Source organism: Sminthopsis crassicaudata, chromosome 1 (assembly GCF_048593235.1).
Source record: "Sminthopsis crassicaudata isolate SCR6 chromosome 1, ASM4859323v1, whole genome shotgun sequence".
In the NCBI taxonomy this organism is placed as follows: domain Eukaryota; kingdom Metazoa; phylum Chordata; class Mammalia; order Dasyuromorphia; family Dasyuridae; genus Sminthopsis; species Sminthopsis crassicaudata.
In genome coordinates, this window is record NC_133617.1 from 746,993,576 (window position 1) to 747,020,461 (window position 26,886).

General features: G+C 36.9%; 1 protein-coding gene across 3 annotated transcripts in view; it reads right to left on the minus strand.

Annotated features, from left to right (window-relative positions):
• Positions 1 to 26,886, minus strand: part of CACNA2D3 (calcium voltage-gated channel auxiliary subunit alpha2delta 3) — a 1,031,774-nt gene that overhangs the window by 33,499 nt on the left and 971,389 nt on the right. For 2 of the 3 annotated variants that reach the window (XM_074284452.1, XM_074284451.1), the window contains 4 exons: positions 18,593 to 18,668; positions 15,764 to 15,816; positions 14,071 to 14,126; positions 8,651 to 8,762 (listed from right to left, as the gene is read on the minus strand). In XM_074284452.1, coding sequence (XP_074140553.1) covers positions 8,651 to 8,762; positions 14,071 to 14,126; positions 15,764 to 15,816; positions 18,593 to 18,668 — 297 coding nt within the window. Of the gene's footprint in view, positions 1 to 8,650; positions 8,763 to 14,070; positions 14,127 to 15,763; positions 15,817 to 18,592; positions 18,669 to 26,886 lie in introns of those variants that run through there. The other variant, XM_074284453.1, reaches the window with a different exon arrangement.

Here is a 26,886-nt window from a genome sequence, read left to right on the forward strand (position 1 = left end):
CAACTGAGGCAATCTCTCATGTCAGATCTTCCTAACTCCAAGTCTAGGATTATATTCATCATAGCACATTGCCTCCAGTTCTTACCTGTAAATGTAAGTGAAGTTTTGTTTAAGGTTGGGGTAGGGGGGATGGCCTAGAAACGGTTCATGCAAAGTGCACAATGATCAGGGACCAGATAGAGATTTCCCCTGATCTCCACCCAAATATCTGCATTGTAGAATACACGGTGACAGAAACCACTTAATTTTGAATGATCCACAGCTATAAGCTTTACCAAAATGGCAAAATACTGGGATTAAACCAAGGAAAACCTATGTAAAAAATCAGCAAACTTAAGTATCATCTCACCAAACATATATTTCATCTGCCTTTCATATGGAAAGCTGATCTGTTCACAAATACTAGCAATCCATAAAATGAACAAATGATTATTTCTTAAGAAACTGAATGGGATATTGACTGAAATCAGCATAGGGTTCTGGCAATGCTTTCCAGAATAGGTAACACAAAATCATTTCAGCAAATCATTATGTGTTTCCAAATTAAATGATCTAAAATTCATTATATATTGCCACCTGGAAATTAAACTATGCCTAATGTTAACATATTCCTGCTGGCAAAACCAGCATGTGCTAAGCCAAGACTGTAGAGATTCATAGATGTATGAGCCTGTTTCTGAAGCCAAATCACAAATTTGCACTGAATCATTTACTCAAATAGGCCTAGAAATGAGAGTCCACTCAATGCTACCTTTTCACAGGGATATACTAAGTAATGGTTCACCTTTGGGCTCTCGTCAGACATTGATTTCATGAGTCTATGAGGCATAAAATGACTATGTCTGACTTTAAAGGACCTTCAGTGGTCCACAAAAAAAAATCTCATGGTTGGCTTGGCTCCAAGACCTCCAGAAAGGAGAACTTCATTGCTTCTTAGGTCAGGTCTTTCCATTTTGGAGTAAGTGTAATTATTAGGAATATTTTCCCAATGCCAAATAATTTTGTCTCTTTGTAACTTCCTATCCTTTGCTCCAAGTTTTGTCCTCTGGAGACAAGCAACAATTTAATCTCTCTTCCATGTGGCATACTTTTGGTACCTGAAGATAGGTTTCAAACCCACCATCTGTCTTCCTTCTCAAGTCTAAACATTCACCCAAATGCTGTGCCTAACAAATGAAAGAACGGTTTCCCCTGTTGGCTCAGATCTATAGAAGAGCAGACACATAAAGAGTAGATGGTCAACTTGGTCTTGTGGAGCCCATCACTCACCAAGTCACAGTTAGATTATATTAAGGGCTAGACATTTTAAAATAAATTTCCCCAAATCACGTTTGGGGTCCTTGGATCATTTGTCACATGAAGCACAACCCCAACAAACTCTAGAAGTCTTGTCAATCCTATGGGATAGCTGAGAAGGGAATTGAAACATTCACTAACAGTATCACATTTCCACATTTCTGATCTGTGGGCCAGTGATATCAAGTTAATCTATTATTTAATCAACAAATATATTTTAAAAACCTTACTATGGTAAGCACTAAGCCAATTATGAATACACACACACACACACACACACACACACCACCACCACCACCACCATCACCATCACCCTATTCACTCAAATGGCGTCTTGTCTTCAAGGAGATTACAATCTTTGGAAGAGAACATACATGGACATTCTAGTATGTAAATGTAGGGATTCTCCTTAGAGGTGAAATTCATAAAAATTAGAGTCTCAATGAAGCTTCAGTGTTTAAGATTCTGTTTATTTTATTTTGTATCTTCAGCATCTAGCACAGTGTTTTGCTTAAATAAGAGAGGTAATGTATACTTGATGAACTGAGTTATTGAAAGAAGAGTAAAGGGCTCTTCAAAAGAATCTGGCATAACTATATTTTTGTAAGAGTATTAGAATTATCACCTTAATGAAAAGCTGACATGTGGTGTTGACAGGGAGAGCCTATAAAAGGCATGTTCTGTTGGTACCCAGGCAATGGAAAGAGAATGTGAGCAAAGCATGTTGGGTGAAAATCCTGAGTATGATTTATGGGAAGCCATGGAAAGAGCCACACAGGATGCAAGGGCAGAGATGAACTGTGATCTGCTTTGTTGGAGGGAGTTCCCATCTTGATGAGATCATCCTAGCATCCAAGTCTAATGATAAGTTATGAATAATACTACAACTCCAATATGCATTTGCCATATGAGTGATGACCTTGCTGGTTTGTGACATTTGACAGCAATTGGAAAAGCTAATCCAACACTGCCACTGAAAAGAGTACATCTCTTTAACTTTGATTAATCATGTTTGTAATGGCTCTCTCTAGGATTGTGATAGTTTCAGCTTCCCAAGGAACCTTTATAGTCTTTCCTTAAAGCAAGGGAGGGAAATGGAGAGGAGGATAAACTTACTGGAAAATATTAAAACATTTCATTTTTGAAGATATCCAATTTTGTTAACTTGTTGACAGTCACAAATGCCCAGAAAATATGGGTTGAGTTGTTTTCGATTGCTGTTTGAATAACAGATTAATTTAATAATCATTGGGATATTGAATGACAAAAATTATTGGTTGGGCTAGCCAAACCGCCAACCCTAATGACATTCTTATGTTAATTCGTATTTTCTTTTAGGCTCCCGCATTCTTAATAAACCCTATATTTTCAAAAATCATTTTTAAACATCGCAAATTATCCCTATACGGTATAGCATATGTGCCTAGGCTACAGACAGAAAGCTATGTACTCTTTAAGCAAAGGGATTTGCAGGTTTCCGCTGAGGGCCATTGAGTAACCCATTGCCATAGAGTTTCCATCTTCAAGGAGCCAACGATAATGAAAGGAAGACTTTGAAGGCAGAGACAGAAGCAGTGAAACTTCAAAGGACTTTGGCAACCAAAGTGGTCTTTGCTGTCCAGTATAGGACTACCTTTCATGGTTTCCTGAACTGGAACAAAATATTTCGACATTGGAGTCGTATGAAACCTTCTAAGTGATGGGCAGATTGCTAATGACAGTCCAAGAGTAAATTGTAGCATGAAGCATGTTCCCATGGGAATCCTTCAACAGTTTTTGGAGCTTTTTGCATCTTGGTTTTGCCATTGCTTGTGGAGAAAAAATAATGGGTGCCTTGAGACCAGTTTGTAATGTACAGAGAACTCTTTTTTTTTTTGTTCCATTGTGGGACTCTGGATGTTTTTTCTATGAAAAAGATCTTAGTGCATAATTTCTGAAATACTATAATTTTCACCAAACTCAGTTTCCAAGTCACTACGGGCTCGTGTTATTTTTGAATGCTGTTGCCTCTGACCTGAAGTTACCTAAAAACAAACTGGTGGAAATCTGCAATTGTCTCTGAGATAATGTCTTATTAAATCTCATTATTTCCAGAGAAAGGGGGAAATCTTTCTGGATTAATGAGATGTCAACAGCATACATAGGTTTGGTTTTCTGGTCTGCAGTGGACTTTTCAGTCATAGTGGCGAAATAATATTGGTTCTGATTTGGGGTAATTGAAAAGGAAAGAAGACCGTAATAAAATAATATTATTTTTATACTCACATAGTATATTTATTCCAACACAGAAAAGCTCTTAAATTATGTAAAACTATATGGTTGTAAATTGCCTTGGAAACAGTTAGATGTTATTATTCCTATTTTATAAGCTGAGTATTGTGAGTCATCTACCAAAAGGGAGAGTGAAGGTCTCAGAATTTCAGATTTTCAAAGATGGAAGGAGTCACTGAGATAATCCGGTCAACTATGTCTGAGAAGTGGCCATCCAATCCAACTATTTGGAAACCTTTAGTGATTTGAGGAAGCTTGCTTCCTCCCAAATCAGCCTGTTACACATTGAGTTAATTCTAATTCTTAATTTCTTTGCCTTATGTTGAACTGGTCTGCTCCTCTATAAGATCTACCCAGTGTTCAAAATTTTGTCCTTAGGGATTAGACAACAAATCTGATCCCTCTTCTATCATGCTTCCTCCCACATCTCTCTAAACTAAATATTCCCATTTCCTTCCATTTATCTTTGTATGACATGACTGTTCATACCTTTACCATCTATATACTAAATATTTGTTGTTATTCTGATTTTCTTCTTCAAAATGAACACTAACTTATCCATATCTTTCCTAAAATGTGTCTCCCAGACTGGAACACAACATTTAAGAGATGATATAACCAGACTGGAGCACTATCACCTTCTAGAGCTGGACATTACCTCTTTTTTTTATTAATTATAGTTTTTATTTACCAGATATCTGCATGGGTAATTTTATAGCATTGACAATTGCCAAACCTTTTGTTCTAATTTTTCCCCTTCTTTCCCCCATCTCCCCCCCAGATGGCAGGTTGACCAATACAGGTTAAATATGTTAAAGTATAAATTAAATACAATATATGTATACTGAATATTACCTCTTAATGAAAGATAAGGTAGACTTCATTGGTCCAGGATAGTATCAGGGTTTTTATTTTCATATTATAATAAGCACTTAAATGCTTATTATATTGAAATAATGCAGTATTGCATTATCACACAATTCATTCATTTGGAGCTTGTAATCCACTAAACATTTCAGATCTTTTTTTTACATGAATTATGGCCGTCTAGCCAGACATTCCCTAGAGTCCTAAAACAAATTGTGCCTAAGATATACCATAGAGCTGATCTCCTGGCTTTTATGTTTTCCCTTTATATTATTATTTTGTTGAAGCGAAAAGTACTTCTAGAAATTATAGTTAAAATACCCACTTTGGATATCTTGATACAAGATCTATGCACTCAAAGAGATCATGAAATCTGGAAAATTGAAATAGATTATAAGTTGTTTGAGGGCAGGATTTTTTTTTAATTTTTGTTAATTTTTTTTACAACAGTTAGCAAAGAACCAAGTCCACAAGAGTACTTTAGGAACAGGAACTGTAATGGGTTCTTAGAAATTCCCTAATGAGTCTGTGACAATACCTTTAGGATCTTTCTTTAACAACAAAGATTGTTACTCATCAATACTTGCTCGTTCCATAAGACTCATATTCATATTCTCTCAAAAACGGACCACAGAACCAAAATAAATGGTATATCCTCATGGAACTAAGAAGTTGGAAGGGATTCAACAGTGAAATGAGCTTCTATCATGACTGATTTACTGACAATCCCTTATAAAAGTAAACAGATTTTGAAGCACCTTTAAGTGAATGAACATGTTTTCTTGCATTTTTGTTAATATTTTCACTTGCAATATCTTATATTAAATTCATTTTAGGACATAAAAAGTCTAGTAATTAGCTAAACAAGACAAGTATTTATTTAGAGGCATTTAAAATGTTAATTTTTGCCATTTTTTTTTGAAGATTCTCTTCCTTTCTCACCCTTCCCCTTCCCCCACAAAAATGCAAACCAGATCAAAATACATTAAAAACAATTGATCAACTTTAAAAAACAAAACAAAACAAAACAAAAACAAAAACAAAAACAAAAACAAACAAACAAAAAAAAAATGGACCATAGGAGGTCCAGTACCTTCCTTCCTCATTTCATCCAGTCTATTCTCCCCATTTTTATCCATGGTTCCTCATTGCCTTCACATTGCATGCTACTCTTGCCTTTCCATGCCCTCTATATGAAACTCATCTTTAATTCTTTGGGGGTAATAGAAGTTCCACTTGTCATTAATATAAAAGAACTCGAATAAAATATTAGTAATCAAAAGCTCAACTTTTGCATTTATAAAGCTTTGGCTCAGTTTATAAACCTGCTTTGCAATATCCTCAATGTAATCCAGTCCACTCTCCTCCTTTTTGATTCTGGACCCCACCCAATGTCCATCTGTGAAGAATAATTTACATATTCATATTTTGGACATTTTCTATAAGGCATCCATCCACATATATTCATCCACTAGTCTTTTCCCATGAGAATAATTGGACAAAACTCTTTTGATCTATTGCGAGATGCTGGATGCATCAGGATGGGGACAAAAGGAATACTTAAAGGTTCCTTTTTCTCACAAGAAATCTCTAGTGCACCGGGACTTGGTAAAGGACCTTTTTATTGCATAGTCACTTAGTAAATGAGCAGAGTTGGATTTTAGTTAATAAATACTCAGTTCATGGAGGAACCAGTCCATCAGCAACAGACTCAGATTTTCAATTGTCAGTCAAGTGGGAGGAGAATTTGATCTCAGAAACTCAAAGTGCTGAAGAATGCAGGGAGAACAAGTCAGACAGGCACCTAAGGAGACCCTGTTGCCTTTCTTCCCATATCTCTTTGCTTTGTATTCTGAAGAATCAAGGTCATAGAATTCGCCCCAGCTTGCTACTAAGTCAAGGCACCTTTGAAAAGGAAGTTATTAAGAGCTTGCATAAGCTTTTAAAACACATTATACTTGTATGCTACATAATAGTAAAAGTTTTGCTTGTCATGTCAGATTTATATTCAATTCAGAAAAGTCAGTTATAAAAATATTTACATAAAAGCACTTTTCAAACCTTAAAGTATTCTATATGTTTATTATAAAAGAAAATTAACAGCAGCAGCATGTATGTAGCATGCGTTATATTGATTTAATATAATTTATCATTTAGAATATGGATGATGTTATTTACTACATTGTTTATATCATATGTATGTAAATCTCTATAGGTGTGACCTCATGTGATCCTCACTACTATTATTATTCCATACAGAGGAGGTAACTGAGATTCAGAGAACTTGTGACTTGCCCACAGTCACACAGCTAATAAGTTTCGGAGACAGGATTTGAATTTGGATCGTCCTGACTCCAAGTTGGGTACTGTATGCACTATGGAACTCCCTAGCAATGTTCAGAGTCAGAAGGCACTTTAGGTTTTATTTTGTCCAACCTCCTTATTTTATAGATGAACAAACTAAAAGCCAGAGTGATTCACTGAATTAATCAATGTCACACAACTAGTAAATGGTAGGTCCAGAACCTGAACCCAAGACTCCAAATTCAGCATTTTCTCTGTTGCACTCATAACTAAATCGAACTAAGCTTCATCCAGGCGTTATTTTGCCAGAAGTGAGAGACAGAGTCCAAATGGCTAGGGAGCTAGAGTGGGAGCTCAGGAGATGCCAGATAAAGCTCTATCTCTAACTTTTAATGGATGTGTGAATACAGGCAAATCAGGGCTCCTCTCAGAGCTCCAGGCTGCTCTCGAAGATGATCATTTACAGGCAAGGAGAGGATGTGCATTAATGGATGCCATACTTGTAGTCTCCTATGGTAAGGTTTGGCTGATCTTCCCAGTCCTGAGTCACAAGGCAGAAGGGGCTCTGCCAGGACCTGGGACTAAACCACACAAAGGAAATCCAGTCTATAGCCTTCATGAGGCTCCCATTCTACCTGTTTTTGGTTCATGGCCTCATCTGCCCCTTACCATAAATCACTATCTTCTAAATCAGGGCTTTTTGCTCTTTCTTCATCACGTATCCTTTTGACAGCAATCTGGTGACACCTATAGACTCTTGTCAAAGTACTGTTTTAAAATCCATAAAATAAAAGATAAAAGATTACAAAAGAACCATTTGAAAAATCCATGTACAATGACAGGAAAAGATCATGATAAATGTGGAGGGGTTATGGGAAAACTGGTGGAGTTGTGAACTGATCCAATCATTCTGGAAAACGATTTGGAACTACACCCAAAGGACTATCAAATTGTGTATACCCTTTGACCCAGCAGTGCCATTACTGCATCTGTATCCCAAGGAAATCCTAAAGGAAAGAAAAGTACCCACATGTGCAAAAATGTGGCAGCTCTTTTGGGGTAACAAAGAATTGGAAAATGAGTAGACGCCCATCAATTAGGAAATGGCTGAATAAGTTGTGGTATCTTAAAAAATGGAATATTGTTGTTCTATAAAAATGATGAATAAGTTGATTTTAGAAAGATCTGGAAAGAGTCACACGAATTGATGCTGAGTGAAACAAGCAGAACCAGGAATACATTTTACACAGTAACAAGATTGTGCAATGATGAACTACAAAAGACTTGTTTCTTCTCAGTAGCTCAGTGATCCAAAGCAATCCCAACAAACTTTGGACAGAAAACACCATCTGCATCCAGAAAAAGAACTATGGAAATTGCATGTAAATCAACACATACTATGTTCACTTTTTCCTGTTTATTTTTCTCTCCCATGTTTTTTTTTCACTTTTGCTCTGATTTTTCTCTCCCAACATGATTCACAAAGCAATATGTATTAAAATACATTTAAAAATTTTTAAATTTAAAAAGTAAACATAAAAATACTCGTGCACTTTAGGATAAGATTCTCTGCTCCAAATTCTAACTGACTGCCAGCTGAAAAAGCTGAAATGCCCCCATTCTTGGAGATTTCTTCACTCACCTAATCAACCTACCCCATCCCCTCCCAAAACCCTCAAGCTGTTTAAATAATGTCTTTACACATCCCTGTGTTTAATGAGTGATTTTAATGCCATTTTAATGCCATCAAAATTCTAAGTGATGACTGCAAGAAAGGGCCTGTGCCCAGTTCAAGTGACTATACCTCCTCATGTTGGACAGTGGCCAGAGTTGCCAAGCCCATGATCTAGAGCATGGCATGAGGCTCTACCATAATCAAATAATTCCCTCAGATGTTGAAAGGCGGGCTTACTTGGAGCAGTCTTCACAGACAATGTTGCCCGTAGTCTCTTTGATGGTGCGCTCTGAGATGAAGGCCGGGTATTCCGTATCACACGGTTCCAGAGTTTGTTTCAATCTTTGGGCTATAGATGGAGGAAAAAATAATATAAGGAATCAATGTGACCAACATCAGCATCAAATGGCCCTGAAAGTCGTCCACTATTTATATCCCATAAGTGTCCTAAAAGCATGAATCTTTGTTTTCTATTAGTCAAAGTCTTCTGAAGGCAACTCTGTAAAGCACAATAGAGAGTCAATCTTGGAGCTCAGTTCAAATCATGCTTCTGACACATACTGGTGGTAAGACCCTGGATAATTTATTGAACTATTAGTGCCCCAGGCAATTTTCTGGAACTATAAACTTCAGAAAAGTTATCTATTTTTATTAGTCCAGGAAAATTTCTCACTAGGATTCTCTTTATAAATAAAACTATGGCTCTAGGGCAAACTAAATAATTCTCTTTATGATACCTACTTTCGTAGAACAGTTTAAAGGCAAGTTTTGCAAATATCTAGCATGATGTACATATGAATGATTCACATCTTTCTTATCACTGCCATCTTCTTTGTCATGATTGGGCTAGACTTTGGATTTCAGTGGTATAAGGCCTTTCTGGCATGGAAACTCCTTTTTCTAAGACAGATAGCTATCTCCTTTGTAAGAGAGAAGGAGGAAGGGGAAATGGAGGGAGGAAAAAGAGAGAAGAGGAAAAAAGAGAAGAGGAGGATAATATTTTTGCATTATTATCCTTGAAAAATTGAAAGGACAAAGTAGTCAATGTATCTACTCTTTGCGATCAAGCCAATTTATTATGATTTTACAACAATAACTTTAGGTAGGGGAAATATGGATGTGGAAGATTCAGGTAATAATAGGGAATGTGAGGTAGTTTTGTTGAACTCATTTTTTCCTCTTTTTTATTGTTTATTTTAAAGGCTAGCTCTTTACAAAGGTTAGGGAAGAAGAATCCATTGTGAAATATAAGTGTTGGAAAGATTAAATGGTTGCGATCAATATTTTAATTGTTTTAATGGAACATATATTGAAATGAATAGACTATGCTCTAACTCTTTAGGGATCTTGAGAATTCATGGACAAAAAATTCTGCTAAATGAGATCAGAAAATTGGGTGGGATCATACTCATATTTATCCATTTTGGGGAACTCAAAATCTGGAAGAAATCTGTTCCATCCTTGACTCATAAATACTAGATGAGTGACCCTGAGCAAGTCACTAAATTCTGAAGAGCTCCTCAGAGCTTCATGACAAGATGTAGCAAGATAGATGCTAGTTTTCCATGACACAAGGTAGCTCCTCACTAGGACATTTTTTTTACACTGAAGCAACCTCTAGGTTTCATGAGTAATCCAAATTAGAAAGGTTCCATTTTCTGTTAACTGAACCCAATGTATAAACTTTGACCAGTTGACTACATCTTAATTATGTGATAAAATAACATTTTTAATAATCATGATGAGAATTCCCCGTCATTGCCTGTCATTTCTACTAATCATGGAAATGAAAAAAGAAACTCATAAATAACAGGTTTCCATCTAAAAAAAAATAAGATCGAATGTCCCTTGAGTCCACTGATGTTAATGATGTATTTCCTATCTAATTAAGAGAAGATTTTTTAGTCCCTAACCCTATTATACATTGGGTTCAAACCTGGAAATAAACTTAGAACAACAAAATAATGTCCAATCCCCTCATTCCCACATATGGTGAGATAGGGGAAAAACTTGTCCAGGGTAATACCAGTAGTAAGTAGCAGAAAGACAATGTGAGATTAGGTCTTTGGTCTCTTGATCAAGTGCTTTTGATCATATGCCTGTTTCAGAAGTCTGGGACTCTTTATATCCTATAGGATGGAAGGGTGGTCTTCTTTTCATGAATAGGTAGGGACCCTGGAGTCAGGAGGACCTGAGTTCAAATCCAACCTCAGACACTTAGCACTTCCCTAATTGTGTGATGCTGAGCAAATCACTTAACCCCAATTGACTCATCAAAAAAGGGGGAAGGAAGAACATTTAGCTTTCAGTAGTCTTTAAAGAAAGTCTTTTTGAGATGGAAAAAAAATGAAAACTAGAGGTTTCAAAGACTTTTTTCTCCCCATGCAATCTCTAATCGTTGCCAAAGATTCAGGAGGAGTCGGTTTGATTTAGAACTATAGTGAATAGAAAAAAGAAGAAAAGAAAAATAAATGCAAAGTCTTACTTAAATTTTAAAAAACTCAGTGAAACTAATTCAAAATAGGTGATATAGCTATAACATCCTTTCATTTAAACATAGCCAAATTACTGAGTTTAGTGAACTCTATGCTCAAAAGATGTCACTGTGACACAGCAGGCAAAAAAGAAGAAGAAGAAGAAGAAGAAGAAGAAGAAGAAGAAGAAGAAGAAGAAGAAGAAGAAGAAGAAGAAGAAGAAGAAGAAGAAGAAGAAGAAGAAGAAGAAGAAGAAGAAGAAGAAGAAGAAGAAGAACAAGAACAAGAACAAGAACAAGAAGAAGAAGAAGAACAAGAAGAAGAAGAAGAAGAAGAAGAAGAAGAAGAAGAAGAAGAAGAAGAAGAACAAGAAGAAGAAGAAGAACAAGAACAAGAACAAGAAGAAGAAGAAGAACAAGAAGAAGAAGAAGAAGAAGAAGAAGAAGAAGAAGAAGAAGAACAAGAAGAAGAAGAAGAAGAACAAGAAGAAGAAGAAGAAGAAGAAGAAGAAGAAGAAGAAGAAGAAGAAGAAGAAGAAGAAGAAGAAGAAGAAGAAGAAGAAGAAGAAGAAGAAGAAGAAGAAGAAGAAACTTAATATTGGAGAAGAGAATGATTGGTTTCATTGAGAATGAAGTACAGTAATGCTATATATTGTCACCTTTTATTTAACTTAAAGGCAGAGTATATCACATAAAATATTAGCTGGGATGGATCAAATGATGGTATAAAGGTTGATGAGAGAAATATCAATAATCTCAGGTAAGGACAATAGTATTCTGATGGCAGAAAGTGAAAAAAAGAATTAAGCCTCTTGAAGAGGGTGAAAGAGAGGTGGTTTGCAGCTTAACATTAATAAAACAAAGATTTTGGCGACTTTTCCATCCCTTCCATGCAAATGAAGAGAGAAGAAATGAAAGCAGAGTGGGATTTTATATTCTTGGGCTTAATGATCACTGCACACTGTGACAAGGACAGCTCTAAAAAATCTTGACAACAGACTAAAAAGTAGAGAGAACACATTTCTCACAAAAGTCCATATAGTCAAAGTTCTGTTATTTTCCGGTAGCAATATATAGCTTTGAGAATCGGACCATCAGGAAAGCTTTAATGTGGCAGAATTGATATTTTGGATTTGTGGTGCTTGCTGATCAGAACTTTTCAGAGTCCCTTGGACAGCAGGATCAAATCAGTCCATATTTCAAGAAATTAATTCAGACACTTCACTGGAAGATCAGATACTGAAGCTGAAGCTTAAATACATTGGCCATAAAAAGAAAGACAGTAGGCTTTAGGAAAGAGTGAAAGCAAAAGGAAAAAAAAAAGGGGATGACAGCATGATATGGACAGATAATGTCATGGAAACACTGAACATGTAGTTGGAAAAAGTGGAGGATAGAAGGGCCTGATATGCTATAATCCATGAGATCATGAAAAATTGGACATGATATACATCTATTGTATTTAACTTATACTTTAACATATTTAACACGTATGGGATTACCTGCCATCTGGGAGAAGGGGTGGGGGGAAGGAGGGGAAAAGTTGGAACAAAAGGTTTTGCAATTGTCAATGCTGAAAAATTACCCATGCATATATCTTGTAAATAAAAAGCTATAATTAAAAAAAAGGAAAAAAAAAAAAAGGAAAATTGGACATGACTGAACAACTGAAAAACAACAAACTGGGTATCACAGTTCTGAAGGGCATCAAAATGTTGGAGGATGTCCTTAAGGTGGGCAATTGAAATGGTGAAAGGTTATCCCATATGATACTTAACTGAAACTAATGGGGGTGGTTAACCTGGAGAAGAGAAATCACAAATTTTGAAAATAATAACTCACTTTAAGTACCTGAAGGACAGTTTTGCAAAAGCATTAATATCATTTTTCTTGGTGTCAGGAGGGCATTAATGCATAGAAATTCCAAATAGACAAATTTGGTTTTGATATAAGGGTAAAAGGGAAAAACAACAAAAAACAAAAACATCAACAAAAAAAATTTATTTCAATCGGAACTTTCAGACAGTGCCATAGTGCCACTCTCTTTCATGGAAATATGTGTATTGATGGCTTAAAATGGGAATCCGCTTTTATCCAGTTCATTATAATTAGTTACACACATTGTTTAACGTGGAACGACCCAAGAGAAGATAGATAATGGAATCCATTAACAAAGCCAGAATTCAAACCCACATTTTTTTTTCTGAGTTCAGATCCAGCATTTTCCAGACTTTTGATGATTTTCTTATTGAGTGTGGTGTTCAATTATAATTCTGATAGGCAAATAAATAATAAACTCATCTCTTTGTGATATTTACCCCCGTTTCCAATTGCTTATTGGACAAGTGTATTCTTGTTGCCTGGATTACTTATCCCCTGCCTTGTTGAACTTGGATTATCAAACTTAAATTGATACAAAGAGAAATAATTGAATTTTTAAACAAAATTAAAGCAATAAAAATATGATTAGCTTGAGGGATAGGATAGTATCCATAAAAAAAATATGTATTTCTTTGAGATGGTAAATTGGTCTAAGCATTTTTCAGCTGAATATTGGCTTTTCTCTGGTGGCTAGCAAGGATCAAACCCTGATATTCTTCGAAAGTTCAGCAGGATTCGGGGTCAGGATCACAGAGCAACTTCCCAAGGCAAGAATCCCTGATTGTTTTGACAACTCTGTGCAGTGGGGGCAATTCCCATGCACATGACTGGGGTGTGTGCTGAGGCATATTCTGAATGACATTTTCCACATGGGAATCCTCACCTGTGTGAGCCAACAAAGAGTTGAAACTCTGGGTCACTGCCTGTGAGATTTTAAGAACCTCCGACAGGAAGCATGGATTACCGCAGGCAGGAAGGTATGGGTTCGAGTCTTGCCTTCGAAGGTTTACTAGCCCTGGGATCATGGCCAAATTGTTTAACCTTTCAAGTATCAGGCAATTCTGCAATATTCTAAATTTCAGATGAGGTATCAATCTTATATGTATATGTGTGTGTGTGTGTATATATATATATATATATATATATATATATATATATATATATGTCTATGGGTAGGAAATTTCCATTGCATAAATTCCCTATTATCAATGTAATTCTGGAGCTTAGATTTGAATAATAGAAATGAGTCCCCCCAAAATAGTCACCAAGCAGAAGGAAACACATTAACACATTGTCCACTTACCTTTGGCTGTGGTTTCTGAGTGCCACCAACTGCACAAGTTAAATTCCACCAGAAACCTTAGAAATCGGAAAAAAAGCTCAGCATTATTGGGACATCCACCACTGGAGTGCAGTAGTGATATACTCCCTGATTGATTCACCCCATTGAAAATAAAAACAAATCCCAAATTGGAGCTATTGACATAGTTCCTGGGCTATTTGGATTAGTTATTGGGGTCTGTTCACTGGGCTTTATCTTGTGAGTGAAAGGTTGTTTTTGCCATTAACACCAGAGCAAGCTGTCCCCCTGTCATGGCCCCCTAATCAAGTGTCAGCCTTTGGCAGGGAGATCTGCTAGGAGGCTGCAGCCCTTTGACAGGCAGTTAGCATTTAGAGGAATTCTTCTGCCTCTTGCCTATTCTGGACCTCCAGAGGAGCTAGGGGCTTAGAGGCTCCGAGGGGCTAGACTTGGTATAGGAATAACAAACAAAATGAAACAAACAAAAAAACTTTATTCTGTTTTCCTCTGTCTCCGATCTTGAATAATAAAACATATTTTAGCAATGCTTCTGGTAGGCCTGCCTTGCCAATGTGAGGGTCTGTATGCATGTAATATGTGCATTTCTCCCAGTGAAAACATGCAGTGGGACAGCTTTAAAACAACGAAAGATTCTCAATTAATCAAAGAAAAATCGCATTTCAAAGTAATATGAAACGATCCCCCCAAGCAATAGTCATAGCAAACCGCTTTTCAAGTGAATAGGGACAGGGAAAAGTTCTGATGATTTCTTTTTCATACTTGTCCCTGCTGCCGACAAGTCATTTTCATTCCAACTTTTGATGTCATTTGTCATTCCTCCCACCCACCCCCAGCCCCGTCTTCTGCTTAGCACATGATTCCCCACTGTGTTTTACCAACAGGATCAACATTTTTGTGAATGTTGGAAATGGAAGACAAATCTCATTCATTTCCTAGCATGATTATCTCCCTTAAATCTATACAGTGGAAGATTGGGGGCTGTGGAGGAAGAGGCAGATGGTGAGAAACCCAGTTTGTTCCCGTTGCAGTGACTTGCTTCCACGTCAATCCCCAGAATTCTTCCTTTTTGTGTGACACAATGCTTGTGGAGTATGTCCAATGAATTTTTTTTTAATAGCTCAGGCTTTCATCTCTGTGCCATTCCATGTTTGACTCAAGCCACTGATGAATAATTGACATTGAAAACATGACTAGTATTTGACAAGGTAAACAATTAAATCACACCTGAGACCCTCCCCTCGGTTCTGGCAGATGATTTCAAAGGCCCCGTGACTGTACATGCTAAGCAATCCAAAGTGGTGTAATGAATCACTATGACAGTTTGTGCTATGGCCCAGAGCCCACCCATGCAGCATTCAAAACAGCCAGACATTCATGGGGAATGTAACTGTAACCACAATAAATAAATTGGGTTGGCGGATGGCAAGCTGTTCGACAGCTAAACAAAGCCAGGGAGGGCATGAGCAGTGACCAGGAGGCACTTAATACAAGTTACAATCATTCATTCAGATGGGTGAGATTGTCCAAGGCATCCAGTGTGGCGATTTAGAAGCACAGACCATGCCCTGGAAACCCAACAAGAGAATGCTTCTTAGAGCCCCTGGGTCAATTTATAACAGAACAAAGGCAGAGATCACATGAAAACAAAATGAACTCTTAGCAAAGGTTTACTTACAAGATCAGTTCTGTCATTATCCATTTAACTGCAGCAAAGAAGGCATTATAAGGCTGTAGAGGAACAAGCCATAGGGTAAGGGGGGGGAAAAAATAGGAAAGTTCTGCAAAGACAATGTTATTCCTTCAGCCTGATGGCTAGCATGTGAAAAGCAGCAGTTTTATCCAGTGATGAAAAAAAGGGAAGATACTGTGTCCCCAAGCTGGCATTGGACATCTTTGAATGGGCCCCTCATGAAATGTGATTTACAAGGAAAATAAACAGGATTCAAGGCGAGGGTTATCCCTGGTAGGGGAATAAGAGGAAGGAAGTCCAGCCAATGATTCTAAAAGTTTTAACCTCTAGGGGCTACTATTTCCCAGCCTAATGTGGAAGGACTTGGGATTCTTCTTACTGCTTACCAAGTAGGACTCACAGAATAGTCCATCAAAGGTGAAATGCTCACTTAGGGCTCTCTTTTTACTGAAATATGGGAAAGATGTGCATTTAATTTATCTGCAGTCAAGGAGTCATGTCAGAGGGTTGGGTACATAGGATTAGTGCTTTTTTCTCACATTTATTAAGGTTTGTTTGTTTGTTTTTTAAGTGATCAACATGCAAACAAGAGATTTTAGCCTTGAAGAAAATCCTTTCATTCCATGAAGGGGAGGAGGGGGAAGGAAAAGACATTCTGGTCTTTATTTCCAACTGCTTTAACTTAAAATAAGAAGTTGACTGTTTATTTTGTGATATTTCCTATGTAGATAATTCAATTTCCTGATTTCTGGAAAATATGGACTCTTTCTTTCTCTCTTTCACTCAGGCCTTTGTACCTAGGTATGACAGATATGTGAGCTGCACGGAGGCCTCCGGAAAAATGAAGGGACAACATCTGCCAGAGTTGGGTTTAAAAGGCTGGGATCTTAAACACTCCCCAACAAAACAAGTCTGCATCGTTTTAGGCTACATTTGTGGACTGCTGAAACTGAAATACTGAAATATTGTTTTGAATTTGAGCACTGGTTAGTGTGTGTATTGGGTAAATTTATTTATGCAGATCAACCCCAGAAATTGGAGAGTTGTCTAATGCTTAACAAAGTAAAAATCAGTTCCAGACTTTGTCTATTCTTGAAACTTTTCATTTTCTACTTTCTCCATCTTTCTATGAAGGGCTGGAAGGGGAGAAGCTGAGAACAAACAAGGCAATTGGAAATATGGCTAGACCAAAGCAAAAACAGAACAAGTGGATCTCTCCCTTGAACCTCCAAGAGACTTTGAACCAAATTCATAGAGGCAAAAGTGACTGGGCCTGGGAATTGGGTTCAGATCAGGATTTGAACTTTTGGTGACTGGCTATTTGAAACCAAAGTCACCCTTCCAACCCTGTGGTTTAGCCATTCTATTTTATGACTTGAAAAATAATCAGATCTTTCAGCAAGCTCTCAGTGGTCAGACCATTGAGAAATGCCCAATCTTTGACCAGCCAGGCTGTTCAAGGCCTTTTTCAGTAGGTCTCTGTAGCCTGGGAGGAACAGTGAATAAATACCAGGGTCAGGATGACAGGGCAGACTCTCCTGCAGCTCCAGTTCAAACCAATGGGAAACTGAGCTCCCCAAATCCCAAAGAGTTTGTGAATCAACTCTGGTGCAGGGGATGGGATTATGTAAATACAGGATTAAACAATGAAAATGCAGAGTACTATTTAAAAACCTTTGAGCTTTTAAGCCTAGTAGTAAAAGAGCATCTTGGAAACTGGGTTATTTTTGGTTTGTTTTTTTTTTTTAATTCAGCAAATAGCCCCACTGTTGAGAGAAGCTGCATTCAGAAAGACAAGAGAGAAGGAACTTTCAGTTTTTCTAAATATCAGATGTTCCTTAGAAATACTCCAACTGATAATATATATATATATATATATATTTTTTTTTTTTTGTTTGTTTGTTTGTTTTTTGTTTTATATTGTTTTTGTTTGTTCTTTTCCTCCTCTCTGTAGGACGTCTTTGGTATAAAAATAATACAGCCTTCACTCTTGATGTTTGTTATCTACAGTCTATTACTCTAATAAAAATAAATAAATAAATAAATGAATAAATGAATAAATAAATAAATAAATAAAGGGAAACATGTTTGGCTCTTTTAATTGCTCTCTATGCATTTAATGTCTCTACTGAGCTATTTTAGGCAGATTCCATTCTTGACTCATTTTAATCTTGAGGACTTTCTGCCTACCTATTTGTGTATGTATAGACATATACAGATGGCATGTTTTGTGTGGTCCAAATGGTATTATTTGCACATTTCACATTCTGTATTTTACTCCAAGGGAGAGGGACAGGAGTTAATTGATGGGTGTTTCTTTGTACCTTAACTGGGACATTAATTACCCCTAGGAATGGCCAAAGGGTAGTTACTAAGCTTCTGGGCAATAGGAAGGGGTTCTTTGATACAAATGTTAATTAAATTAGAGACCAGAAGCCAGATTGCAGTCTAATGTTGGCATTTCTGTGAAAGGAAGTGAAACTCCCTTTTATATGCCTCCAAATGACAGAACCCCCAAACTCAAGGTCTTTTTTTTTTTTTCTTTAATTTCAAAAAGGTGTTATTAGTCCCATGAAATCTTCCTTCTTTAATTCTAGGCTCTTTGTTTCAGGATTAATTTTAAAAACTACAACATTTTAGATGAGGGGAAAGCTCTTTATCATGCAAAAAATAAACATCTACATAATGAGTTTTGGGAAGCCAGAAGAGTGCAAAGAGAAAGGTCACAAAGATAGAGACAGACATCAGAGACAAAGATGACAAGGGATTTCTAGGTTATTTCCTATTGAGGAACGCAGCTATGATGCTACTTACATCCAATAAGCTGTGAGCCCGATCTGTGCTTTCCTTGTTGCTTCTGCACATGGCCTGGTAGTCATAAAGTGTAATCCTGGACCAGGAGAAGGAAAGATGCATCATTCAAAGCCCAGAATACAAAGAGAAACTTTGCAGAAGAAAAACAAACCAAAAAACAAACAAACAAACAACAACAACAACAACAAAAAAAACAAAAACAAAAAAAAAAAAACAAAACAAAAAAAAAAAAACACACACAAACAAAAAAAGTGATTACAGAAGAGAAGAGCTAAATTAAGATCCATTCTTGACACAGAAGTGTGTTGGCAGGTGTAGACACTTCCACAGCAGTAACTGATCAAGCTCTTCATTTTGAAATAAACAATAATAGAGGAGAAAAAAAAAAAGTTCCAACCTAGAACACCAGAATTTTGCCATTTTTTAAATCTAAAAGGCCCTTTGGCCATTCCTAGGGGTAATTAATGTCCTTAGAAAATGCTTTCATTTACATCTAAGTAGATCAGGGAAAATGGATGTTCTTTCATAATCACTGGGCTCTCTGACACTGAATTTGGGAGCATATTTTGAATTCAATTCAATTCAGTTTAATTTGAATGAATTTATCTCAACGAGAATTTGTAAAATGCCAACTGTGAGCCAGGAACTCTCAGGGTTCTGGGGATGTAAACAAAGACAAGACACAATCTTCTCTTAGTTTCACTGCAATCCATTGAAAATAAACAATATACAATATAATAAAACTATTTTTTTGGGGGGTCATGGTACTCCATTTGGAGCACACACCATGATGAACCCAGTGCCTTGACTATGCTGGGAAGACTTCCAGTTGGCTTTAGGGCTTGCTCATCACTCCATGAGCTTACTGTTCTAGATATAAGGTTATGTTCTCATGCCCAAATTATTTTAGACTGTGGATACCAGAGAGTCGGGTTTGCTTTTTTAATGTTCAGACTTAATAACCTGACACTAATAGATTAATAACCAAGTTTTACTGGCTAATCTTCTGAAAACAATCTCTGTGTGTGTACATACACATGGAGGCCAAACTGCTTGACTGCCCATGAAACAAAGCTGATCCCACATTTCCCTCCATCTCAGAGACAGGATGCAATAGCTGGCACTTACATTGGACTTAATAGAAAATGCTTTTTACCCAGTGCTTGCCAAGCAGGCTTAGTAACGTTCTTAAGCCTGTTTGCTTGCCAGGTAAAGAACTTCAGACTCAAATTGGTTTGATGGCATCTGGACAGTACGTGTCAGGCCTGACTCAAACCTATTTTCAAATTCAATTATCTTTTCACTCTTTCTCAGCTTTTTCTATTTCACAGAAATTTCAGTTGAGTTTACTGTTTGTGTACCCAAGTATTTAATATATTTATTCCTTTAGTTGATTAGTTTGTTAGTCCTTAGTTAAGTATTATTATTATTATTATTATTATTATTATTATTATTATTATTATTTTGTCTATAGTATTATGTAAAAGGAAAGATAGTTTTATAGATCACAGACTGGCCAAATTCTAGAGTGGGGAGGGAACTTACTATATTTGGTCTCTTGCTGGGCAAATGATCTTATCTCCAATAGATGTAAGGACTGGTCAGTCAGCTTTTTAGAGAAGGGAATTATTTGGAGATGACCCATTTGTTTTGGTTCCTTGAATTACAAAATCATTCATATCTGTTGAGATCCTAAGGCAAGTCTCCTGTATGCCATATTGGCAAAGATACAGTGATATTCTCTGGCCATTTTTTGACATCAAAATATTTCTTATTCCTTCTTCTTTCCCAATCCTTCCACTTTTAGACTCAAATATCAAAAGCCCAGCCTTTTACATGCTAATCACTTTGTTAACTATGTTAATGGACTCATTGTTTTGCTTGTTTGTTTGCTTTTTTGCTTTTTGTTTGTTTGTTTTGAATGCTTTTCTGTCAGCTCCAGTAGTCAGCAGAAAGTTTTGAAATTCTTTGGTGATCCTGGATTTAGGGTTGAAAGGGACCTCAGAAGCCAGCTACTCTAATTCCTATATTTTAGAGATGTGAAAGCTTCAACCCAGAGAAGTGTCATAAATTATTCCAAGTCATATACCTGACAAAAAGAAGCAAAGGTTCAAATACAGATTCTCTGAGCACGAATCCAGAGAGAAAAGACCCAAAGATGTCAGTACCTTATAATTGTTATTTTTATACTTAATTCCTTATGGATTAGTTCAAATGGAGATAAAATGACTGACTGCTTTTGTACTGAATTTAGTGTGCTGGATGTAGGGCAGATGCAGTAGCAGAAAGGCCAAGAGGACAAATAAACACTATTTTTTTCTGTTGCCATAGAGTTTGAGCTCCCTCCTGCTTCTGTTTTCTAGTTTTAAATTCCGTATAATTTGGATATTATACTCAGCATTATTATATCTAGTAAAAAGCATAGTTCTTAATTTTGTATAGATAGATGCTATATCTTTAAAATTGTTGACATTTTGCTCTGTCTTAATTGTGAATATTTGGACATTTGAATTTACAGCATTTGTTCACTTTAAATGTATAAGTCTTGCCATCTGATTGTCCATTCTAGGTATACAGATACTAAATTCTGCAAACAATAGTGATGGTGTTTGCCTGCTTTTCACCATTTCAATTCATAATTTATTTTGATATGAGAATTTGGGGCTCCTTAATGATAAATATTTTCAAATTTCTAGTGGTAAGGATCCCAAATCACTATCTTATTGTTCTCTTTCCCTAAACCTATTGATATCTGTGGATGTATGGCTAATAGAACTTATATGGATGTTACTCATGGAGGGCCTTTTGATTCTACAACTAGATTTCATGCTTCTAGACTCTGTCCAGAGACAAACTATTTTTTGATATGTTAGACAAGTTCAGTGCTATAGACTTGTGCCAACTTTTATTTTTGCTTTGTAAAGTGAGGCCTATTTATTTAAATAGTTTATTTTTCCTGTAAAAATTTAATCCATTCATCAATTGGGATCACATTTTATCATCTATAGATCTTCTCCCCCCCAACTTTTCCCCTTTTTTAAACAAGAAAGTGTTAACCATTTGATATCTCCCTTGACATAATGAACCTGTGTGTAATTGATATGGAGTTTTTATTCTAGTTGTACTGTTGTTCATTTTATCATTATTATCATTATTTTGTTCTCATTTTATTCAGTAGGTTTAAATCAAATCAGTGTCAGGATACCATCTGAGCAGATGACTCTCCTTTTAGTTTTATCTCACTCAAAACTTCTGACTAGTTCAATTCCTTTTCCCATCTTCCCTCTCTCTGATGACATAAAAAGGGAACCTTCCAAGCTGAAGAAATCAATATATAAATATATTTAAATTGTATCCACCCTACTGGTCTACAGTGACTAAGGAGCTTCACTGAGGAAAGCATAAGAAGGCCTCATTGCTTCCATTAACCCCCCCTTTCAAGCCCTTGCCTACATGTCTGAGCCAAGTGCAAGGGCTCTGGGATGGTTCCCTGGCACAGAGTTTCTGTTTTTTCTATTGATGATACACTTGTCTAATATCAGTGCCATTTTAGGAAGTTATAAAGTAAACTGCCCCAGCCCCCACGTTTCCTTCTCCACACTTAAACAGATTTAACTACATGTTGCAAAAAAAAGCAAGACTGACCGATTATTACCTTTTTTGAAGTGATTCTGTTACTCTCTGCAATGACTACATTTTGTGGCTACCTGTATCCTGTTTAGCTGATTTTAGTTAAAGGATATGATGATTGCTGCTTTTCTTGTGATCTAAATTTAAGCCCTGAGAATGGAGCCCAGCCCAAGGCCGCTAGGACATAGGCCACTTCTTGCTTGCTTGCAGGACTAGCCATTTATTCTCATTGCAGATAACACAGCCAGAGCCCCATGACATCACCACTCAGCTCCTTCAGCCCCTACCCACAGTCCTCCACCTTATCATTAGCATCATTGTGCTTAGCAAGCCAGTGGCTTTGAAACTTGGATGGAAGACAGATGGAGCTCTGTAGAAGCTTGAACTCATGCAGAATGATATGAGGCTATTGCGGGGGCCCTGGTGCTACCGAGAGATTTAGATGGAAAATCACTGGCTGACCAATTTTCTGAGAAGGGAAAATGTTCATTTTACTCTTTTCTCCCCTCATTGCGATAAATATAATAATTGGAAAAATCCCAGAATGACATCATTTTAGAGTTAAAAGGATCTAAGATCATCTAGTTCGATGCCTTCATTTTCCAGGAAAGGAAGAAAACAGAAACAAATCAGCAGATTTAGCCTTGACCTAATATTTCTCAAACAACATGATAACAGTTGACAATCATTACTTCAAATGAACCTCAACAATAATACTATCAGGTAGATGCTATTAAGTTCATTTCACAGATGAGAAAACTGAGGATCAGATAAATTAAGGAACTTGTTCAGGAATACACAATCAATAATTGTCTGAAGTGAGATTCAAACTTGGGTCTTTGAGACTCCCAACCTGAACTCTATTCTTTCTGCCACATGCTTGCTTAATTAACAAAGTGCTTATGTGTACATTTCTTTCATTCTCCCAACATTATAGTGACATAAATAGGTCACTTGTTATTATTCTAATTTTAAGAGCAGGTGTCTTTTGTATAGCTCTATTAGCTAACTTGAGCTTACAGATGAAGAAACAGATTCTGATGAAGTGACTTGCATTGGTTCACAGAGATGGAAAAGTGGGGTGGAGTTCCCTCCCAGGCACTCCTAATTCAAAACCTAGAGCAGGAATGCTGGGAAGTCAAGACAGTGACAACTCTTTTTAAATCCACTTTCTAGAAGTGGACACTGAGATTTTTAGAGGTTAGGTCACTTTATTGAAGTCATTGAATTAGAAAGTGTGAGGTGCTGAAGTTTAGCATCCTTTCCATTGTATTAAGCATCTTCTTAAGGAAATAATATAATCAACATTATTATTTTTAAGCTGACATACATATATATATGAAAACCATTTTAAGCTAAGCTACCACTAAAATACAATTTTTAAATCTTAATATTTAAAAATATATTAGTAATAGGATGAGAAAATAATATGCTCAGGGACACATATGAAAGTTATAACATATTTAAATCTATCAGTTAGGATGTTGTTATCTAGGGTGAGATATGCAAACCAAGGAGGAATTTTTTGTTTTATAAAATAGGTCTTAACTAAGGAAAAGAATAAAAAGAAAGAGAGAGGGAGGAAGGAAGGAAGGAAGGAAGGAAGGAAGGAAGGAAGGAAGGAAGGAAGGAAGGAAGGAAGGAAGGAAGGAAGGAAGGAAGGAAGGAAGGAAGAAAGGAAAGAAGGAAGGAAAGAAGGAAGGAAGGAAGGAAGGAAGGAAGGAAGGAAGGAAGGAAGGAAGGAAGGAAGGAAGGAAGGAAGGAAGGAAGGAAGGAAGGAAGGAAGGAAGGAAGGAAGAAAAAGAATGAGGGAAGGAAGGAAGGAAGGAAGGAAGGAAGGAAGGAAGGAAGGAAGGAAGGAAGGAAGGAAGGAAGAAAAAGAATGAGGGAAGGAAGGAAGGAAGGAAGGAAAGAAGGAAGGAAGGAAGGAAGGAAGGAAAGAAGGAAGAAAAAGAATGAGGGAAGGAAGGAAAGAAAAAAGGGAAGCACAGAAAGAAGGAGGGAAGGAAGGAAGAAGAGACTAAGAGATGGAGGAAAGGACAGAAGGAGGGAAAAACAAAGAAAGGAAAAGAGAAGAGAGAGAGAGAGGAAAAAAGGAAGGACAGAGAAAGGGAGAAGCAGATGGAAGAATCAAGAAGGAATTTTTAAAATGAAGAAAGGGGATAGAAGGGAAAAAGAGAGAGAGGAAAGGAAAGAGGGGAAGCATTTTCTATATTTCAAGCACGTATTATAGAATTATATGGTAAGATAGGAAATTATGCAAAATTTGTTATTTGGGTGAAATGATTTGATATAATTTACCCAGCATTTATTTTGTCAGGACTATATCTAGTAATAGAAATAAGAGGATAAAAAGCAAGAAATGGCTCTTATTCTCAAGGAACTTCCCTTCTACATGGTACACAATATTAATGATCAAGTTCATTATTTTGGCAATTTTTGATAATTATTTTGATAATTTCTGGACATAGAGCATTCATAACTTGGATATTTCAACATGGCTTCCTATGAGAGGTGGCACGAATGCTGGGCTGGTGACAAAGCTCAGGGTTTTAGGAGAGTGAAATCTTGAAGAGAAAGCCCATTCTAGACAGGGCACATGACCCTAATCTAGTCATTGAACCGATATCACCATAGCTTTAGAAAAAGGAGTATCATTGAAGGGCTTTGAAATTCTACTCATCACCCAAGGATTCCTAGAGGAAAACCTCCTTTTCAGCATCTCATCCTCAGCCATATTTCCTGCCCTTCTTAAAAGATATATTGCTGGAGTGCACTGCTGCCTTGGTCTTTGATTTGCATCCTTAGCACTTAGCATAGCTCCCAGTAAGTACTTATTCGATGTTTTCTTTCATATTCACTGGTCCTTGTGAAAGCATGGGGGCAGGAGTCAGCCTGTCCTATATTGGGATGTCTACCAGGCTAATTTGACTAGAATGGAGAATAGATGGAGAAGAGTAATATTTGGAATTATTGACAAGATAGCACAGAGAATATGGTATAGCATTAAATGCCATGTTGAAAGCTATTCATGGCAGATATTTGAGGAGGGGATAATATTTGGGAATATTTATTTGGCTGTATCCAGTAGATTATCGATTTGAAGAGGGAAGAGAAGGGAAACTGGGAGGACCAGTGAGGATGTAGTTGCCTGATTTCATCCTCTCAGAAAGCAGTTCCCTTGAATTCACAGACTTTTGGTTCTCTAAATCCTGAAGGATGATTCATACTTTTTGTTTCTCTGTTCTCTCTGTAGCTGACTCCACACTGTTGATGTAACAACCAAGCCAGGTGAGAAACACAGGCTAGGTCAACAGCCCCCTGGGTGCTGTATTGTCCTCGGACAATGAATCAGATGATGGAAGGGAAGGTCTGCAATCACTGAACTTTCAGTCTGCTGATTGGGAGTCTCTGAACAAGTCCCCTACCTCTGAGTTGTCACTGATCTGACTGAAAGTTCCATTCATCTGAAGGCTGAATATGAGGACTTTAGGAATTTCATGTTCAGTTTTGATGGCTGTATTTTATAAATGACCTTGGCAAGCTGAGCAGTATCCTAAAACTAACTAAATGGGGAGGAGATTAAGGTCCCCATGGACTTAAGGAACAGAAAAAAAAAATTTTTTTCCTGGAAAAATGCACAGTGTATATATGATAGCTTTCTTCAAGTATCTGAAGGGTGATCACATGCAAGAGCAAGAACACTTATTCTACCTATTCTTGTAAACAGATCTAGGATATGGATTCAAAAATGTGGAGAGGCAGATTTATGTTAATAACAAAAGAAACTTCCTAACAACTAGAGCTATGGGGGGCAGCTAGGTGGCACAGTAAATAGAGAACCAGCCTTGAATTCAGGAGGACGTGAGTTCAAATTTGATCACAGACACTTAACACTTCCTAGCTGTGTGACCCTGGGCAAGTCACTTAACCCCAGCCTCAGGGAAAAAAAACAAACAAACAAAAAAAAAAAAAAAACAACTAGAGCTCTGGGGTAATAAAATTGGCTACCTCAAGCCTTTAAGTAACAATGAGATGAGAATGTTTTGAGATACATTAAAGGCTATTTTTGCAGGAATGAGTTAGATTAAGTGGCTTCTGAAGTTCCTTCCAACTCTGAGATTATGGACTTCTCTAACATTGACAGTCTCTTGTAAGGAGTTACTAACAATGATCAAGCTTATTATTTTTATAATTTTTGATCATTATTTTGATAATTTCTGGACATAGAGCATTAATAACTTGGGTATTTCAAATTGGCTTCAAATGATCAAATGAACCACAGCAAATAACATGGTTGCGTTTCATGACCCATGACTCATTCTTCCAGAATCAAATTGGGTCCATTAAGGGAATGATGCCATAAGGGAAGATACTGTTGTAGGCAACCTCTAAGATTCTGAGGAATTTCAACTTTCCTTATCAGAAGTAGCTATCAGAAGAAGACACAATAAATAGGGCACTGGACATGGACTTGGGAAACACCTGAGTTGGAATCTAGCCTCAGCTGCTTACGAGCTGTGTGACTGTGGGCAAGTAACTTGACTTCTGTCTTTCTCAATTTCTTTGCTTACTGCTCTAACTAGCCATCTATCCACATATCTGAAAATCTTTATCTATATATGAATTTGAGCAAACACACAGAGAATTGTTTAATTTCTAGA